Below are 21,510 nucleotides of genomic sequence, written 5' to 3'. Positions count from 1 at the left end.
AATAAATGAATTATCCCTGCTCCTTATAACCTCTTTAACAAGAGCAATCCCTCTAGACAGGCTGAAAAGAGCTGAGTGCACTTTTTCCCTGTAATTGTGAGAACAAGGAAACAGGACTAAAATTCCCATGTGATAAGCTCAATTTCAACAGCTAGAACTTTAATATGGCTAGCTAATTATAAAATGTTTTCTATAAAAATTTTACTTATATTAATGACTTTTTGGAAGCTTAGAAACTGCTACAGAAAGGACAAATCAAAAATACTGGCTGTAGGCAAACCAGTTTCCAGTGTTCTTCTAAAAATTACAATTAGGGAGCTTAATGAAATCCAGCATATCAGATTAGTTTTACAACCTCTACTCCTCGAACTTGTACTACCATGACATATATCTAACCAGTTTAGCCCCATACAACAAGTGTGGGGCTAATGGGTTAAATCTACAGAATAATGTTATAGTCTTCCCTTCAGTCTGACTTTTTTGTCTTTTCTGAAAACATTTAAGAAAATATTTTCCAATTAATTAAAAGCCTTTTAGTACTGCCACCAAATTTCTCCTCAATGACTCTGGAGCAGATACATTTTCTTTTTTGATTTCTTCTCTGCACACACAGACATGCCACTTAATTAAAACTTTCCATTGAAGTGGCATTAGTTAGACACACAAGGCATACCAAGTTGCTCTTAGGCTTCCTGCCAGAAAGCCAGCAGTGCTGATGCTCTCCTTCATTTACTTTAAAGTGTCAGTAAAGCAAGCAATTTATGGCCACATAAATATGGAACCAAGAGCCCATGACCACTATCTGCAGCAATACAGCACAGACAGACGGTGAGCTGGTCCCATTCCCCGGGACTGATTCATGTTGCTGAATACAGAATAAGAACACACTTTGCCAAAGTGTCTTCTGAACACCATAATAAAATATATCACCAGTATGAGCGTTTAGAAAGGTATCAGGGAGCAGCATAAACAAATCCCATTAACAAAGCATGGGGCTTGTGCAGATATCTGTTATTCACCATGCTGAAAATTTAACCAGGGGATTTTCTACACATACATGTAGGATGCCGACATCACATCGTGAAATGCAGCTTGGCTTTTATCAGGATATCTGGAATTTTGTTAAGAAATGAAGAACAGGGAGAAAAGCCTTTTGGTCTGATACAGTGCTGTCCTTGTGGGCAGGGATTTTAAAAAGCATCCAAAAAAGGGAGACATCCGAGAACTTATGCAATTGCCAGAAGCATCTGAAAAAGTCTGTAAGACACAGCAACTGCTTTCATTATATGATACCAGTTCTGCTTCAGAAAACTTCAGAGATGTAGCTGGCAAGCTAACCCTGAGAGAAAGACATACTTCTGACCACCAATACAGCTGTTCTTCCACATGAAAATGCAGCAGAGGTCAGATGACACTTAGCTGTTAGGTGCTGATTGTTACATGTGAGTTTTTCACATTGAAGTTGGAATTAAACAAGAGTGGTTTCAAATTGAGAGTACAGTAATTTCATGAATACAAGCCGCACTGAGTATAAGCCGCATCACCGGGTGTTGGCAAACATTTCATTCTTTGTCATAAATTAGCTGCACCCGAGTATAAGCCGCTCTGTCGTTCGCAGGGAGGACCCGCGTGCAACAAGGTTGCCAAATAGTAACACAATCACGGCATGGCGGGGTTTACTGTCTCGGCTTGGCCGTGCGGGCTCGGGGCTGCTGACAGGGCTGGATGGCCCAGCTCGGCGCTGCCCCGTGGTGGTGGGGACGCACAGAGCCCGCCGGCACCCGAGGCGGCAGTAGGAGGTGGGGATGGAGCCACCCTGCTCCTGCGGCAGCGGCACGCGGGGATGGGAGCCCCCCGAGCCACGGGGCCAGCAGCACAGAGTCCCCCACCTTCCCCCCGAGCCACGGGGCCAGCAGGAGAGAGCTGTCCCGCCTTCCCCACCCCCTGTGCTGCCTGCACAGAGCAGCTCCACCCACCGCACAACAGAGTAACCAATTTGTAACAACTGTGTAAATGCCGGGTTTTACTGGCAGGTGCTCGACTTTGCAGTTTGCACTGACTCGGTTTGCACTCCCGGGGTTGAAAATGTCAGAAAATTATTCACATATTGGCCGCTCCCGAGTATAAGCCGCATTTCCGGTGTGGGAGCAAAATTTTGGTCAAAACGGTGCGGCTTGTATTCGTGAAGTTACTGTAAGTTTCACATATAGCAGCAGTAATAATTCTGATCTACAGACTTCATTTACTAAGAATCAGAGAAATGTTGCTAGCTATTTTTGCAGTCAGAATCTAGCAGGAGCAGCTCTGCTAACACTAGATATATACCACTAACAGGAGATATCTGCAGGCCAGCATGAAATCTAAGCACGAGGAAAAGTTCATCCTTGCCTGGGAAATTTCTCCATGCTTTCCTGTGCCTAAAGGAAAGACTGAATTGGGGCACGAGCACCTTCAACAGACTCCATCAACCAGCAAGATTGACCTTCAGTTTATACCTTGGCATATTTTCCTTCCAAATGCACTTTTTAAAAAGAAAAACAAAACACTTTCGTCATCTTGCATACTCTTGCTAAAGAGCATCATTAGGAAATTCATGTGAAATCCTGACTCCTAGAATAGAAGCAAAAGAATTCCACTGATTATGGAAATGCAGCAGTTTGCCCTTCAGCAGAAACCTGAACAGAGTGTAGCAGGAAACATCCTTGTACAGTAAAAAGCCAAGCCACACACACAGTGTATCTTAAGGTCTTGCTCAGAAATTCTGTGCCTCCTGAATCTTCTAAAGCATAAAGGATCTGGAACCACAACAATAAAGGTTTCCACAGTTTTGTTCACACATTTATTGTTTGAGATCAACTGAGAAACAAATAAACACTTTTCATTCTACTGCAAAGAAAACAAAAACAAACAATCCCATCACTCAAATATTAACTCCTCTTTGTATTTTCAAGTGCCAGCCTTTGAAGGCTTCTCCCTTTTGAAGAAGGAACTTGTATTAAAGGTTGTTGCTGAAGTGCAAGTATAATCCTATAATTAAATAATCTGCAGGCAATAACCATACATTTCAACAGAAACTCAAAGATAAAGGAAATAAACACATTAGCATAATTAAATACTTCTGAGTATTAAACCTACAGTGTGAAGTTGGTGTAGAAAGAGAGATTGCTTTCTCTAACAAAATATACATGCCCAGTTAGCTGGCTAGCTTATGTAAACACCTTTAAAAGGTTCTACATGAGGCAAACTAGAGCCTTATTGTGAAATAAAATTCTGTAAAAATAAAATTGAGAACATACTAACAGTCTAGAAAAACTTGAAAATATAGAAGAAATCTAAGTCTTTTTATTTCTTAAAATGTACAATATATTCAGGTATCAATTCACATTTTCCAATTAAGGATGAAGTTGCTTACAGCAAATTTTTAAAAGCTGTTCACTAATGCATAAAAATTTTGTGATTTTATTTGTATGTATAGGAAACCAAATTTTTATTGGATGGATTGTTAAACTAAAAATATGTATTTTCAATCTTTTGTTATATATATAATCATTCTATTGGAGCTTAAGCTTCAGCATATGAACACTGATTGGACTTTTGACATCGTACTGGGTTGGACTGGGATGCAGTTAATTTTCTTCACAGCAGACCATATGGCGGTGTGTTTCCAATCTGTGATTAAAAAACTGTTGATAACACATCAGTGTTTTGGCTGCTGCTTAAATAGTGACAAGTCCTTCTCTGCTCCCCACTCTGTGCCCGTTACAAACTGTTGCCCATGCACAACTGTATTCTAGACTGTGCCTGTTCTGGTTGAATAAACTCAAAGTACCACAGCTGCCTTATTTTACATTAGTCAGCCTCCAGATCCCTAAGCAATGAAACAGTGCAAGAAATTAAAAGTTCATATTTTGTAGTTGGTTGTAAACTTAAAAATAGCCCATGTCAATAGACTTGTTTTTTTTTGTTTTTTTTAGTTATGGTAGTGAACTTCAAAAAAGTTCAGCAATAAAAACGTTAATTCTGTAACAGAGAAAATGACACAAAGTATGTTACAGCTTCATTCAATGAGTGTCACTTCCAACTAAAAAGCAAAAGAAAGGGGATGGTGAACACCATGTGAATTTAGTTCAAATCAGGTAATTATTTTTGTACATTTAGAAATCCCAAAGAAAAATCTTTGGCATATGCTCCTAGTGTTCAGTAATGGACAGAGCTTCATGGGCATCAACTGGCCATGCTTTAGAACCTGGCAGGGGTATCAGAACAAGCACAGCAATAGCCCAGGACTAATGCTATTAAAAACATGAAATTTAGGAACTGTGTGTAAACAGTCTCTGCACAACAAGAGAAGAAAGTAGGTTTATATTATCTTCAAAATAATCTTGAAAAGCCTACAGTCTCTTCATATCAAGAGTTCATAAATAAACATTTCCTTAACTTCCTAATCAAAACCAGATATAAGGAAGTCAGTAATTTTCAGTAACTAAAAAGCTGACATGTCTTTCCAAATCTCATCATCCTCCTATACTAATCATAACATTTGTCCAGCTTAGCTATTATATAAGTTTATAAATATAGCAATATGATTAGACACTGGAGGAAATGTTTGTTTTCTATTTATCGCAGGACTCAAATTGCTTCTGACAGACCTGGCCTAAGAAAATTGACTACAGCTTTCCAGGATGGCTGACTGGAGTATGATTTGGAAAGAAAACTATTTGCCTCCAGAAACAACTGCTGTGTTATGAAACTCTTGGGCCACTGGCCAAGACTGACCTGGCCAACCATCACAAAGCACCAAACCAGCCATCAGCACCTAGCAGAAGCTACCAGCTGCACTGGCCACGCTGCCTCAGGCTGGAATCACACCCTGTAAATAAAATGCTCTCCACAAAGAAAAGTACAGTAAAATAAAGGCTGAGTTCACATCAGGGCAGCCAGGGTCCTTAGAAATCAGAATTGATTTGTTTTGTTTTTCCCTTTTCCTTTCTTTCTCCAAAATAGTTTGAGTTAAATCTGGTAAAACTAAGTGCTGGCAGCAGATCACACAAGAGCCACTCTTAGCTCTATGGACCCTCCTGAGGTTCAAACCAAAGGAGGGGAAGGAGGCACCACACTTATTGCAGGAGACTGAGTTGGATGTGGCAGGTAATTTCTAATACCCAGAGGGGTACTAGTGGGCTTCACAGGACCAACATGGTATTGTCTGCAAGACCAACTCAAACATGCACCACGTGCAAGGTTCCCCAGCAAAGGCACAAATGGATGCAGCTCCCAGAATGGAGCAATATCACACACACAGTTTGACAGATGTCCTTGTACTCCTCACATCATCCTTCTCACAATTGTTTCCTTCAGTTTCTGAACTTCAACCGGTTTGGCTCTGAGGGCTGGATTTGTCACTCAGGCTGTCTTTTGAAGCACTCCAATCTAGGCTAGAGAAGGCAAAGAAAACTGAGCATGCCACATAGGAGAAATACTCTCCTGTTACATGGACACAGTTCAAATGAGCTACATAAAAAACAAGGTTTCTTAACTGCAGAAGACAAATAACTGCAGGTAAGAACACTCCTGAACATCATGGTAACAGTGGTAGACAGTCAGACCGACCTTGCAGATCCTGGGGATGCACTGATTTGTGCCTATCTTTGCAGGGCACTTTCCATACAAAGCTGGTTGCCATAAAGTAAAAATGCCTTCCCAAAAGTTACTTAAATACATTTGCCTTCCACATGAGGAGAATGGTATCAGCAATTGCTCTTGGAAATAAGTACACAACATGAGTAACACAACACACAGGAACTCACTGGTATATGTACTGACCTCTGCTATTTCCATGCTAATGTTTACTGTAGATTAAATTAATTGGGGAAAAATTAGCATGATAGAGAAACAGACAAGGCCAGAATACAAGAGCAGCACAGAGAAACCACAAGAGTTCAGTATGAAAAATCATGGGATCAGTTCTCAAATTAAACTGAAATGAAGAGGAATTCACCTCTTCATTAGCTATGTCAGTTCACATTAACAACACAGTCTCTTATAAAGCAGCTGAGAAATCTGCCTCACAAGTTTGTCAAAGCTGTTATTCAACTAGGATTACCTACTAAAAATTAACTTCACATGCAAAATTAACAGAAAGTTCCAATAAAAAAGCAGTTGAGATACCATATAGACCTGATAACTTCCAATGACCTGGTGCGAAGAGATAACTCAATTTTTAAGTCAAAGTCATGCAATTTCCTGAAAAGCTTCATGGAGATCATAATTAGTAATGTCTTATTAGAACTATTTAAGGTTAATTTTCTTGAGAAAATTGATTTTAAGTCTTCCTTTCCTCCAGAAAAATACATTTGTTCCTCATTTCCAAATTAATACAGTATTTTCGTTTAGGAAAAGCACTAATGTATCAAACCAAGACTTCAAAAACTCTCAGAGGCAGTTTATTTATAATAGTTTATAACCTTAAAAAATTATCAATAGAACCTCAAGATTTTATTGGCCACAATAAATAGTTCTATGAAAATTAAATTCAAAATGCACTCTAACAGAACAAAACATCTGACAAGAACTCAATCACTGCCTAACTACAACATGGTCCCAATCTCAAGAATATTTGATGTAATGTCTCAGTCTACACATGGAAGGTGACTATTATGGAGGTCCACTGTGACCCTTTCCCTCCAAAAAGTTAAACAACCTTTATTTATTATAAGTGATTCAGAACAGTCTGCATAAAGTGACACATAGCAGAACATGGTACAGTGGAGAAACAAAGAGCTGCTCTTCCCCAAATGCACCTTTTTCCATAAAATCTTGTTTGCAGATATGGAAGGGAATTTCACATTGTCTGCAATCTTCTTTAATAGGAGTTTTCATTTGCATAGTAATCAAGATTAAATTTGTGAGGAAAAATATAAAATTTCAAGCCTACCAATCAAACACAATTCTTAATTTTGCCATTGTTTTATAACGTTAAGAAAAGATAAAGAAGAGATCCTAGGAGGGAAAAATTGTTTAGGTCAGTCCAGAGAGTTCATATGGGGTTAAACTACATTGGCAAAAATAACAAATTCACCTAAATATAATGCAATATAATAAATTATTTCACTGAGTAGGATATCTTTGATTTACTTGAACGTTAATATCCTACAAAGACAACTAATCAAAAGTAGAAATCCTCAAATGAGAAGTTTGTAATTGTTACTGTACTCCCTTCAGCAGTTATCTCAAACTCATCAGGCTGACAGCTCAACAGGTTCTGTCCTTATCTAAAATACAGAGCTTCCTTTTATTGGAAAGATACTCTAAAAATGTATGGCAGATGCATCTTGTGTACAAGGTAACAGTCTGGAGTGGGCTGCCGATCCCACTTCAAGCAGAGACAGAACACCCTGCTGAGTTCTTGGCCATGTGAGCAGGAGCTCAGGGGAACCAAGAGCCCCTGGCAGCCCCATCCTGACTCTGACAAGGCAGCTGCTCCCACTGCAGCCTTGTGCAACTCAAGCAGGAGCTACAGAAAACCAAGCTGATTTTCCTGTCATTTACCTTTGACTCCTGCACACATGCAAGATGCTGCCTGATATGTGCCTCTTATGGGCAAGGCAGCCTCCTCTCAATTCAGAGGAAAGACAGACATTTCTCCAGGTACCAGATTAAAGATACTCTGCCACTGCACATGCAACCGGGGCACAAGTGCTGAAGTCTTTGACAAGCTTCTACTAAAACCCAGAAGCCTTCCAACAAGCACAAAAGTCAGGGAGCTCACAGTGAGGGGAATGGTCTATGGTGTCTCTTATGCAGGGAAATCACACTCCCCTGCAGAAGACCCACAGGTGCAGTAGCTGATAACCTGACAGGGTCTCTCCAGGTGCCATGGGGGCTCGTGTGGCTGCAGGAACTGTGGGGGAAGCAGGGGCACACTGCCTGGTGACACATACAGATTAGTTGATGCTTATCAAAGATGCAGGAAGTGGATACCATGCACTCAAAACTGTTGATTTTTTGGAGACATTTGGGGCATAACATTGAGTCACAGAGAGTAAGAGCTAGATGGTACCTTATACCAGCACAGACTCCCTAAAATGACAGGGAAGAACTTATCTTACACTTGTGCTTTGTTTTTCTGGTGTTATTTTCCACAGTAGAAAGCAGGAGGGATGTCCTCCAGCACTAGTACAGTATATTATTTAGCATTCTTACCTTGGGGATGCTATTTGCAATTTAGGCTACCTGGCCCACATGCCATGTACCCGACAAAGTAGACCAGAGCTTTACAGCAAGGAAAACCTAATCATTATAACAGAAAAAATAACATATCTAGCTGATGTGTTTTGTATAAAAAATATTTTTAGAAAATGCAAAAATTTCAGATTAGTCACAACAGCCATACTATTTTGGCTTTTTGAGATGAAAAGCTTAACAAAAATGGAAACTGACCTCTTACTGCCAAACATGCTGGTGTGGGCTTGTTTCACATTTATGAACGCAGTGTTCTGCACAGGCTGCTTATCTTGACCTGGATAAGAAGAAAAAGAGATTTTTAAACCAATAAACTCAGGCCCTTGATTTTAATACCCTGAACAATAGGTACATTAGTAAGTATCATCCAGTGAAACTTCAGAGAATACCTGGCAATCTTACAGAAATAAAAAGGCCAGCAAAAGTATGCTAAGGCTAACAAACACAAGATAAAAGTAAAAAAAAAAACCTAAGACCAAATCCCACTAATAGAGCTTAAACCTGACACTGAGCAGTTACTCAACAAGAGTTAGGCACAATGGTATGTGATGGTGCAACACCTGAAAGTCCTTGCCTCTTACAGTGAAATTAACGTTCTTTAAAGCAGCTAAGAGCTTCTGTTGCAGTTACATTGAGACAAACACAGCTGGTATCATCAGTCCTTCAGCAGCAGACTACATGCCTTCTTCTCATAACAAGCTTCTTTCCTCACAACTCTCACTCCTTCTTTATAGGCAGCTTCACACAGTACTGATTCCTTGTCTTTCAGGCAGTTCCACACAGCTCCAACTCCTCTTTTCACTCTGCATGACTGGTTCATCCCAAGCTGTCCCTTTCCCAGCCACCAAACCCTGACTGTCCCTCACCTCTTCTGCCCCTTGCACAGCCACATGTCCCTTAGCTCCTCACAGCACAGCCAGCAGCTTCCTTCTCTTACTCCAGCACAGGCTGGGTCTTCAGCTCCAACCCAAACTGCAGCCAGTTAACCCACTCTTTTATATCCCCCACACTGTTTGGGCAGACACAGATGCTTCCACACCCTGGTAATCAGTGCAGCTGTAAGTCTTTGGGAAAGAGTCCCTCCTGTACATCCTTTCAGCCTAGCTACCTACAGTCTTCCTGAATTTCCAGTCTGCACAAAGCTATATAAATTTATATCTTAACTGCATTTTGGTACTCAATTTGTTGCATGACTATTTCAGTAAATGAGTAATTTTTTCAAGAAAGAAAATATTATTATAAATAAGAAATTTCCTGGTGTGGGTCTACATAATACAGACTTCAGGAATTAGTATTAGTTCAAAGAAATTCCAACTTTTTACATAAAAATATTAGTTTAAAGACTATTAGAATAATTAGGTCAGGAGAAAATGTCTAGTCCAGCCTTCAGCTCAAAGCAGGTAAAATTAGATCGGGTAGCTCAGGGGAGCATCCACTTGAGTTTTGAACATGTCCACAATCTCTTTTGGAAACCAGTTCCTGCACCTCATCACCACCATGGGCAAAATATTTTTCCTAACATCTAAAGAGACTTTTTCATATTATACCCTGTCTGCACTATTTTTTATCATACCTGCATACCTCCAAGAAAAATCTATCTTCAGCTCCTCTATACCCTTCACTCAGGTACTTGCTGACAGCAGTAAGGTGGTCTCTTGCCATTCTTCTGACCCTGAGTTGAATCAGTTCTCTCAGCCTTCTGTTGAATGCCATTTGCTGCAGTTCTTTGGCCACCTCATTTGGTCTCCATAAGGTGACATCCTTCTTATTCTGAGAAGCCCGAAACTGGATGTAGTGCTCCACAGTCAGTCTCACAAATACCAAGTAGGAGGCAAGGATCTTCCCCTGCTGTTCTGCTGCTAAGCTTTTGCCCATGCAGCCGAGGCAAACAGGTGACTTTCTTTGCTCTAAGGGCACACTGCTGGCTCTCATGCAAACTGCTGCTCACTAAGCCCCTCAGATCCCTTTCTGTTCCACTGCCTGCCAGCCATTCTGTCCCCAGCCCATCATTTTATGGCAATACCTTGCAATGCTTTTGCTGAATTTTGTAAGATTCCTGTCAGCTCATTTCTTCAGCCTGCCCAGGTCCCCCTCAATGGCAGCTTTGCCCTCCAGCAGCTCCTTCCCCAGGCAAGTCAGTGCCTCATTCAGGGTGAGGCCCCTGGGGCTCTGCAGCCCCACACAGGCCAGCAGCAGCCTCCCTTGATGTGCCACCCAAGTCAAGGGCTCCAACATGCAAAGGGTTTCAGCACCAGTCTGTGACAGGGAACATGCCCTGTGGGGTGCTGAGACCACCCCTGCACACCCTCCACACTACTGCAGGCAAGTCTGAGCACAGATGCTGCACGTCTCTGCTGTGCTACCAGCTGTGGCAAGGTTGACACTGCTGCTCCCCAGGAGCCTCACCCTCCCAAAGCAGGATTCAGCCATTCCCAGCAGCAGCCATTCCCAGCTCCCAGCAGAACTGAAAGCAGAGACTCAAAATGCTGCCCAAACTGGGAAGAGCAACCATGATAAGACCAGGCAGCATTCTGGATGTCCTGAACCCTCCCAGCTCCATAAACCAAGTAGCTTTTACAGCACCTGTTCACAGCACTCTGGTCCATCATTGCCTAAGGAGCAGCTAAGTAGCACCAGGAAAGAGGAGTGCCAGCCCTTCCAGTCTGAAGCTTCTGCCACCAGGTTCTTCCCACAAGAATGCAGCAGCTCCCAGCCCTGGTTCAATTCTCTCGTGATTGCCATTGCACACACCCACTGCCCTCAGAATCATAATACTGATGCTAATGAAACCTTTCTGCCCTTCTCTGAGATGTTCAGTTGAAAGCAAAAATAGCTTACAAATTCAGACATTCCACCCTATTTAGTTGATTTGTTAAATGTAAATGTGATGTCTAAATGTAAACGTTTTGTCCATCAGGAAGAAGCTGTGATTACATGATCTTGACTGACGGGAGAATTTTTGTCTACAGACTCCCTTCTAAATTTGTAAGATGCTCTGGGGGACTTGACGTCTCCATGTCAGATCAGATAAAATGACACCAGGTGAAATGTCTTGTTACTTCCAGATGAGGAAGCAGCATTTTCACAGCACTATATTTCATTATGGGTTGGGGCAATGACATTTTTGTCTCAATTTACCAGCTGCTCTTAAAGTATTTTCTTTTTTGGTTTGTATAGGATTTTTTTTTGTTGTTTGTTTTGTTTTTTTTTGTTTCAGTGTGTCTCCTTAACTTGTACAGCTGCAGTGAGCTGAAGGGAGCCTCCCTCTTCCTTTTCATGCCCTCTTGTTCCAGCATCACAGCCTTGGAGCTGGGCAAGAAGCACAAGTATCATCAGCCTGAAGTATGTTTTCCTTCCCATGCAATTATTCTCCCTGCCACTTACTAACACCAGTCCCTCTACACTGAGAGCAAAACAAAAGCCTGCTTCCAGTTAGTTGTCTTGATTGGGAATTTCTAAAGGCTTTAAGTAGGCCAAGTGTCCACTCCAATTGAAAATCAATGGATTTGGGGCATACATACTCCCTGCATGTTCTGAGGAGTCACCTTCCAGTTCCCTGTTTGTGATTGTCAGGCTGACCAGAAGCTATGCCTACACTGCCAGAAATGCAGCTCAGAGATGAAACATGGATGAGAATAAGGATTGCAGCTCAGCCTCTGCCCCAGTGCATGTATTGTCTCAAGCCATTCAGGCAGCTGATTATACAATGTGGAGCCTAAATATGTAAATGTGGTAAGAGATCTGAGTCAGGCATTCCTTTTCTCTTAGAAATAACAAGATTCAAGCTCCAAAATTCAATTTTCAGAAGCATTTAAGTTGTGACCTAGAAGTCCAGCTCTCATATTTAAAAATGGCACAGTTGCTTATGATTCTGTGAGCATCAGTGGAACTTCGGCACTGAAAATTTTAAGCCAAATTTATTCAATCATTTTATGATCTTCTCCATTTCCACTAGAGAACATCATTCATAAGCATCATACACTAGCAGGCAGGACTGCCTTTATGTTTCCAAGAACTTCTAACTGAAGGGCTCTGATGCTTTCTGTCTCTTTTTGGATATACAGTAATTTCACGAATACAAGTCGCACCATTTTGACTAAAATTTTGCTCCCACACTGGAAATGCAGCTTACACTCAGGAGCGGCCAATATGTGAATAATTTTCTGACATTTACAACCCCGGAAGTGCCAGCCAGGGTGCCGAGCCGAGCACCTGCCAGTAAAACCCAGGATTTCGCGATTGTTACAAATTGGTTACTGTGTTGCACGGTGGGTGGGGCCAGCTCAGTGCCAGCAGCGGGGGGAAGAGGCGGGGGAGGCAGGGGAGCTCCCTCGTTCAGGTGGTGGAGAGGCGAGGGGCTCTGTGCTGACATCCCCGCAGCCTGTGGGGTAAGCGGGGGGCTTCTGCCCCCGCCTGCTGCGGCAGGAGCAGGCAGGCCCCGCCCCCGCCCGCCGCCATGGGTGCCAGCGAGCTCCGTCCCTGCCTGCCACCACGGGGCAGCGCTGGGCCGGGGTGAGCGAGCCCAGTGGCAGCAGCAGCCGACCCCAAGCAGCCCCACTGAGCTGGGCCACCTGGCCCTGTCAGCAGCCCAGAGCCTGCACAGCCTTAGCCAAGCCAGTAAACCCCGCCATGCCGCGGTTCTGTTACTATTTGGCAACTTTGTTGCACGCAGGTCCTCACTGGGAACGACAGAACGGCTTATATTCAGGTGCGGCTTATTTATGGGCAAAAAACGAAATGTTTGCCAACAACCGGAGATGCGGCTTATAGTCCGTGCGGCTTGTATTTGTGAAATTACTGTAAATAAAAATGTTAGGGATTTGCATAAGGTACTGAAGTTCTCAGGAAACAGGACAAGCTATTTGAGGGAAACCAACAGGTATAAAATTGATAAGTAGCTGAAGCAGGTTCCCTTCCCTTGAAGGTGACTGGTGCAGAAGTAGGAAGAGGAAGGTGTTGGATACAGAATCCCTGAATTGTTTAGGTTGGAAAAACCCTTTAAGACCAAGTTCAGCCATTAACCCAGCACTGCTACCTATCTCAGCAGAAACTTTGCTGGCCTCATCAACTTCCTTTTCCTCCAGGGACAACTATATCCTTTTTGGAAAAAAAGACTGATACAGTAACCAAATATGTTAAATGAAATACCAATTCAAGCTTTGGACTTTTTCCCTTTGCACAGAAAGTTTCTGGTTGTGCACAGAAACGTTTCCCATAGCATTTCACTGGCTTATTGAGGGTAACTGTGTGTCAACTGCTGCCTTTCAGCTGAACCTACTCCCTCTCTGGTGGAAAATACTGTTAACAGGACAAAGTGGTATAACAGCCTTGGAAAACCACCCTCACTTTCTTGTGAATAGCCACTTTGCACAGAAGCAAAATATCATTTATCTACTTGGAGATAAATTCTGAAAGCTATGGACTTGCAAAATGAGAACCTTCTTAACAGCAATACTGATTTCTAAAATGTCCTAAAGATGCCACTAAAACTGGAACAAAATCTCAGTGAACCTTTTCATTTCCACCAGATATATTTAAGCATAATTTACAGAGATTCACACTGGCTACTTAAAGCCATGCAAATCTGAGCACAATGATCAAGAATAAAAATATTTTCTGTTAAGAAATAATTGTATTATAGCAAAAAGTATGGCAAAGAATGTTCATACAGAATTACACAATAAGATCCTTATCAAAGACCTGGAGAAAGCAATGGAATGCACAACCATCCAGTTTGCAGATGGCTCCAAATTAGGGGAGACCAGTTGATATGCTTAGGGACAGGGCTGCCACCCAGGGAGAGTTGGACAGGCTGGAGGCATGAGCTGACAGAGATCACATGAAATTCAGCAAGGACAGACACAAAGTCCTGTATTTAGGAAGGGAGAACCTCTTGCAGTGGCATAGGCTGGGCACTGCCTGGCTTGAAGGACAGCAAATTGAGCATGAGTCAGCAGCATGTCCGGGCAGGGAGATGGCAAACAGCATTCCAGACTTTATTAGCAGGAACATAGCCAGCAGACAGAGGGGAGGGATCATACTGCTTTATTAAAAAGTCATCAGACCCTTCCTGAAATACTGCATCCAGTTCTGCAGCCTGCCCTTGATGCAAGAAGGACGCTGATAAACTGGAGTGAGCTCAGGTCAGCACTGAACCACACGGCACAGAGAGCTTGTGCAGCCTTGCTCGTGTGAGTGTCTCAAAACCCATCTGAATAAAGTCTCAAAACCCATCTGAATAAAGCTCTGAACAACCTGGACTGGCCTCACAGCTGACCTTGCTCTGAGCAGGAGGATGGACTAGAATCCTTCAGAGGGCCCCTCCAAATGGAGTTATCCTGTGACCCTATAAGTCTAAGTATAAAGAAGAGAAAACATAGAAGGGGATGCAAAATGATAGCTGAAGCTAGGATAATTAAAATATAATGCTGGTACAAACACAATGACAGCATAACAGATAGTTTTCTGCTTGAAGGAAACAGTAAGTGTAGCTTCTGACACTAAATCCACACAATACACTCAATGTGGTGCTATAGCTGTGCTCTATTACTCATTCCCTGTTAGATCATCTACCTGTGCTGTAGGCAATTCAAGATAAACCCTAACTACTGTGATAGGAAAAAATTTCTTTGCATGCTCTCTGTGGGCATACTAAAGAAATGCATTGATTTTTAAATCAGAGAAAAAAAAAAATAAACAGCCATTTGCCCTGGGTATTTTACCCACCTTCACCTTCGTGGTAGCACATAGAGCTTCCTTTGCTACAATTTCAGGATAAAGGGACATTCCTCTACATCTTTTACACAATCTTAAAATCCAAGTTCCTTGGAAATCTAAAATGGTGGCGGGGGGGGGAAGGGGGAAGACTGTTAAAAGACTGCTTGTCCTTCTCTAGGCACAATTGGATCATCAATTATTTATTATTAATTAAGCAGTGCATGTGCAGAAAACAGCATGAATACAGAAAAGACTCACAAGCACTAGCCAGGATTGATCAGGTTTTCATTATTTTCCTTTATTTACAAAGACTTATAAAGCTTGACAAAGTTTCTCCCACCCCTCTCTTTTTTTCCAGGCTCAGCTTCACTCCCTCACTTTTCCCCTCTCAGGTAGAAAAGGGGATGAGGAATAGGGGTTGGGGACACCCCAAAATGTCAGAAGATCTGAGTCAGTGTGGGCTCATTTCCATGGTCTGTCTGTGGGCTGCAGCCTCCTCCAGAGCTCAAGCATGGCTGTGGCATGGGCTCTCCCCTGGCTGCAGAGTGGACATCTGCTGCACCATGGTTCCCCATGGGCTGAGGGAGGGCAGCTTTCTTCTGGCCTTCTCCACAGGCTGGAAGAAATCTTCTTGACAGCCAACTCCTCCTCCCCCTCTTTCTTCATCTTGGTATCTACAGAGTTGTTCCTCTCTTCTCCTCCTCACTCCTCTCACATAGCTGCCCCACAGCTTTTTTTACCCTTTCCTATAATTGCTATTACAGAGGCAGTACCAGCATCACTGATGGGCTCAGCTTTGGGCAGCAGCAGGTTCACCTTGGAAAATCTGGAACTGGCTCTGTGAGACATTGGTTTGGCTCCTGATGTCGTCTCAGGGAAGCCACCCCTGCAACTCCCCCACTACCAAATCCTTGCCATGTAAACCCAGTTTTCCTTCTTTCTGATTACAAGCCATTTGAGATATTGTATCAGATTTCCATACATCATTTGCTAATGCTGCAGACAAAATATAACACAGTTATATAATTTACAGCAGCAGAGGGAGGACTGCAGGAATCATAAGTAATTCCACATAAATAAAAATACAGAGATAAGACAATTCCTGGGACCAAAGCCGATGAACTGCACTTTTCTGTACTCTTTTGCTCTGTTATGAAATGTAGTGGCACTGTAAGGCAATCCAGCATTTCACAAACATCATATTTTTAACAGATAAATACCCTCTCTCCTCAGAATAAAATAAAGTCAGTTAAATGTGATCAGCAGCAGGGAACAGAACTCTACAGACTGGAGTCTCTAGTCAACCAAACCAAAGGTTTCTCTGTCTGGAGGACAGAGAAATTAAGATGAGCTTTGGTTGTCATTATCTGAACTACTTCAAGAGAGTAGAGTGAGTATGACTCAGATAGATTAAAAATAATATGTCAAATCCATGGGTTTATCAGCTATTATAATAAAAAGAGGCACAACGGGGGAGGGGGTTGTACCTTACAGATGCTAGAGACAACAACAGTAGTAGATTCATCTTAGGAATACATAAATTCTGTTCTTCAAATTTTGACTTTTAAACTAATGCTGATAATGATTTTCATTTTAACTACAGCTTCAGTGGTAATTATACCTAAATTAAAGATGTCACACATTAATAGTGATTTCAATATATCAATTTCCTGTTAAATAGACACTCAAACACTTTCACTTTGTTTAGCTTGTTATTCAAAAAGAAGAAAATAAAAAGAACGACATTTATTCGATACAATGTGAAGAATATTAGTGTTTAGTCACTAGTTGGTTGAAGATCGTACCTCAAGATATGATAATGCAGATTTTCCTAAATGTATTAAAAAAAACTCTTCTCAGTTCACTTACTGTCTCCTCTAATCAGCTGCCAAGTCTATCCATTTATTTCCATGTTTTCAACTCCAAAATATCTCTTTATTCATAATCACTGTGGCTGTCTCACTGTCATTCACTTAATGACATTAATGGTTTGCATTCTATCTTTTGAAAGTCACAAATATGGAAATGACAATATGAAATATTTACAGTACCTTATTTTCCTTTCACAAATTATATAGATCCAGTTTTGCTGCTTTCTACTTCTGCTCCTTTTGAAGGTGAATACTATATAGTGAAGTTCTCAGCTAGAATGAGATCCAAGAGTGCTGCTGTCTATAGACTGTGTCACTCTCAGACTAAAATTTTGGGGCAGATCTGTAAGAACTAGTAAAGAGGTCTCTTAGAGCAAAGCTTACCCTTTCAGTTTGATAAATAACTAAAGTATTTCACTTCTTGGAACTATGCAGCTTTCACCCCATCAAGCACAGCTGTAGTTAAGGTGGATTTATCATATATATATATATAAAAGGCTCATGTGTGACTGTGATCCCTAAAGGTAATTCTTCACTAATCTCTCAGTACCACCCTGTAAAACACTGGCTGCAGCCACAGTTCTAACTTTCCACTCCTAAAGACCAACACACTAAATTCTACCGTTTTTCTTTCCAAACAGAAGTTACAAAATTAACTCTCACAGAAGATACTATTCTTAGAAGACACATTTATTTATTTTATAAAGTCAGTAAAAAAATAGAGAGGAGAAAAAACACAGGAATACCCCAAAACTGAAACCAGCCAAGGATATGCTCATCATAAGGCTCTATTTGGCAGACCGGTGGAACAAACAATAAGTGGATCTTAATAGTGTCAGAAATTTAATGAACACAGAAGAATGCTAAACAGCTAAAAGTTATCAGGAGACTACCCAGTGTTTAATCTTTGTCCAAAGCAAAACACGATGCATTTAATCCATTTCTGATATATATTGGCCTAATTATAACCTGTAGTTAAAAACCCAAAAGGATGGAGATTGTACAACCTGAAATTATTTGTGATTATAATGTTAGATATATGTTCCCAAAACCAGAATTCTTTGCCACAACTCAGGCAAACCACTATTTGTTACTTTCCCAGCAGACACAGAGAACAATTCTTTATTCTTTCTCACAAAAGCACTTCACATATTTGACTGCTTTTCCTGTGTTTCTTTTTTATGCAAAACATCCACTTAAAATTCATTTTTACTAGACATCATATTTTTTAGGTTTCTGATCACCCTTATTCGTATTTTATACTGGATGCCCAAAACTTGAGATGGTATTCAGTGCAAACTGAGTAAAATAGGAATTATTTACTACCTTGCATACGGCAATGCTGGTTCTACATTCCATTTTGTAATTTTCCTCATCAGTAACTAACATTCTGTTTGCTGTTCTTCTCCCAGGACTTTTTCCTAGTTCTTACACAGCTAATCATTTCCTGTCTCATATCTGTAAATTCTTGGAACTCAGCAACACATCACACTTCTCAAAAAGAATTTATTAATGTGATTGATTCAGCCAGCTTCCTATACATCTCACTGTGGAAACCACTAAGTTCATAGGAGTTAAGGTTTGACTAATAAATGAAAACAATAAAGTATCTAGTCCACCAGTTTTTGGGGGGGCAAAATATCTTAAAGCTAGACCAGGTAGTCAGAATGCAGCATGTTTTACCACTATCACCCTGCTCACTGTCATGTGAGTACAGGAAATACTGCACTGCTGTTAACCTCTGCTGTCCTCAGGACAAGAGCTGGTAAGAACAAACCAACCAACCCAAAGAATAAAAGGTTAAAATGACTTTCCCTTCCCTTACATCTTCAGATAAGAAATGTCTTCTCTGAATTGCACTAGAATGCATTTCTGTATTTTCTTGACATGTCTCTTCAATTTCAATTCACTTCCTCTACTGCCCTCCCCCTGCCAAAAAAAAAAAAAAAAGAAAGTCAGATCTAGACTGCCAGAATCTCATATTCTGCAACAGCAATGTAGCCTTTGGTCAGAGAGACAACTACAGAAAGGTCTTGCACAGTCCTGAGCTGTTACAAGTTTGCCAAATCTCTGAACAGGCACTCATGCCATACATACCTTTCTTTAGTAGCTTTATAAACATAAAAACATTTATAAACAAGGAACAGATGATAGAATAATACTATATATTCAGCTGGAAGGGACCCACAAGGATTGAGTCCAACTCCTGGCCCTGCACAGGACACCCCAAGAGTCACAGCCTGTGCCTGAGAGCATTGTCCAAATGCTGCTGGAACCCCTCAGACTTGGTGCTGTGACCTCTTCCCTGGGGAGCTGTTCCAGTGCTCAACCACCCTCTGACATCATCTTTTTCTAATATCCAAACTAATCCTCCCCTGACACACCTCCAGGCCGTTCCCTCGGGTCCTGTCACTGCTCACCACAGATAAGCCCCAAAGCCCTCAGCCACTCCTGACAGGATGGTGACTTCCAGCCTTTCACCAGATGTGCTCTCCTCCTCTGGCCACATTCCAGCACCTGCACATCCTTCTTAAATGGTGGGGCACAGAACTGTGCTCAGTGCCCAAGATGAGGCCACATCAACACCAAATGAAGTGGAATAATACCCTCTTCAGCCCAGCTGGCCATGCTGTGTTGGATGCACCCCAGTGCAGTTTGCCCTCTGGGCTGCCAGGGCACACTGCTGGCTCTCACTGACACGCTGTCCAGATCCAGCACCCCCAGATTCCTTTCTGCAGGGCAGCTCTCCAGCCACTCCTCTCACAATTTATACTCGTGCCCAGTGTAACTTAGGTTCAAAATCTGGCATTTGGGCATGTTAAATTTATGATCAGGAAGGTAGCAGAGCAGAGACCAAGAGTTAAGGCTGAGTATTGACATGATCCTTTCAAGTATAGAAAAGCATCTCTCAGACCACATAAGCTGTTGGAATGAACAGCCCATAAGGCTACTCAAATCAACTAGTTTATTAATAAAATATAATATATTTAATTTGGCATTTGAAGCTATGTTCCAAGAAAATTTTGCATGGTATCTAACTTCTCCCTGTAGAAGGCTAAACATGGGAATTACAGATCTTTAATATAAACATTTGTGCCTACTCTACAGTTGAAAAGAGGGCTGTTCAATTCACCACTGATGGTATTCCTATTGCTGCAAGAGGTTTATAACACTACCAGATTATAAAAAGCCTAATCAATGCAAGGATGCTGAAGGAAGTTTTATTTTCATTTTAATAGTTCATAATTTGCTGAAGTTAAAAACGAGCAGGGAAGGAGCTTTGTACATGCCTGGTTTTACTAGTCAAAATTTGATAAGGCAATTGACACTCTTCCAAGACTAAATGCAAGACTTGGAGAGCTGTCTTTTGGCATCTATTGGTACAGTACTTTACCCAATTTCTGCAGGGGAAAAGATCTTTTTGCCAAGAGTACAAGCTACACGGTCAGAATTAAAGGGAACAAATGCAGAAACAAACAACACTATGAAAATATGCCAGCTCATTTTAAGTGTTTGGAAAGTTTTGGTACCATCCCCTGGGCAGTATTGATGCAGGATAAATGAAGGTCACTCATGAGGTCTGTAGGTCACCACTACAAGAATGCAGAGTCCCCTCTGCAGTACATGTCACTATCTTTGTGTCCAGTAGAAACCACCAAGGGTTCTCCACAACCAAAGATCTTTCTTTGGATGCAAAGGACCATATCTGATTTTCAAAGCTGAATACCAATTGTTGCATGTGGTAGAGAGAAATAAAATATGTACTGGTACTGGAAGTGCAGTGATCTGCTGGAGACTCAGAAACTTTATTTTATAAGAAGAAAATCTCCAAGAAAGTACTAGGAAAATGTCTTTTTTACTTGTTGAATCAAACACATGGCTTAGCAGAACATTTAACAGCTATAACTCATAGTCCTGAGTTACAACACCATCTGTGAGTACTGCACTTGTCCTGTGTCACAAGAATGAAATGCCTTTTTTCCCCCTTCTTTCTACTATTGTTATTCTACTGGAGTTGGGTTTTCCACAAGTCACTAGTGGACTTCTATGTAAGATGAAAACAAAATAGGAAAACTACATTACTACATGCTAATCTTCAGTGTAACTCTCAAAATCTTTGCTGTGAGAGAAGAGTACATTATCCACATTGAAATGCAAATTTTCAGAAGAAGAAACCGTAAGCCTTAGATTTCACCAAATCTATTTCATGTTTTCCTTTGGAAAGCTCTTTATTGCCTCAAATCCATGTAAAAGCAATGCTTTCTCTCAAAATATTTGTAATGGATACACTGAGAGGCAGCTTAATCCAGTCTATCAAGTTACAACCTTTGCAGGAGACATCAGCCTCAGGGTTACATTTTCTCAAGTGCTCATGAATTCCCCACCTGCACACCAGCTCAGACTAGAGCCCCTCTGGGTTCCAGGTGTGCCAAACACAGATGGCTGTTCTGTTTGAGAGAGGGCTGCTCAGATATCAGTTATCTATTATGAAGAACAGGTCCCTGACTGCCAAACTAAACTACCTTCAAACATGGGATCTACAACCTTTTTTTCTAGGATGTTTTTAGGGAGACAGTATCCCAAGAGGTAGGACTATCGTATCTGTTGGCCCTGGCACAGCACTGGCACATCACTGGCACTCTAAAAGACACCTACTAGAACGACTGAAAATAGTCCTTGT

The 21,510-nt window shown here is 41.5% G+C and overlaps 1 protein-coding gene across 9 annotated transcripts in view; it reads right to left on the bottom strand.

The window, feature by feature from the left end:
* OXR1 (oxidation resistance 1) overlaps positions 1-21,510 on the bottom strand; it is a 282,332-nt gene that overhangs the window by 236,083 nt on the left and 24,739 nt on the right. For 7 of the 9 annotated variants that reach the window (XM_033082730.2, XM_033082648.2, XM_033082702.2 and 4 more), the window contains exon 2: positions 8,440-8,518. In XM_033082730.2, coding sequence (XP_032938621.1) covers positions 8,440-8,518 — 79 coding nt within the window. Of the gene's footprint in view, positions 1-8,439; positions 8,522-21,510 lie in introns of those variants that run through there. The other 2 variants (XM_033082668.1, XM_033082676.1) reach the window with 2 other exon arrangements.

Source organism: Catharus ustulatus, chromosome 1 (genome assembly GCF_009819885.2).
Source record: "Catharus ustulatus isolate bCatUst1 chromosome 1, bCatUst1.pri.v2, whole genome shotgun sequence".
NCBI classification, from domain to species: domain Eukaryota; kingdom Metazoa; phylum Chordata; class Aves; order Passeriformes; family Turdidae; genus Catharus; species Catharus ustulatus.
The sequence above is the reverse complement of the archived record's forward strand: the minus strand, read 5'-3'. Positions and strand labels throughout refer to the sequence as shown.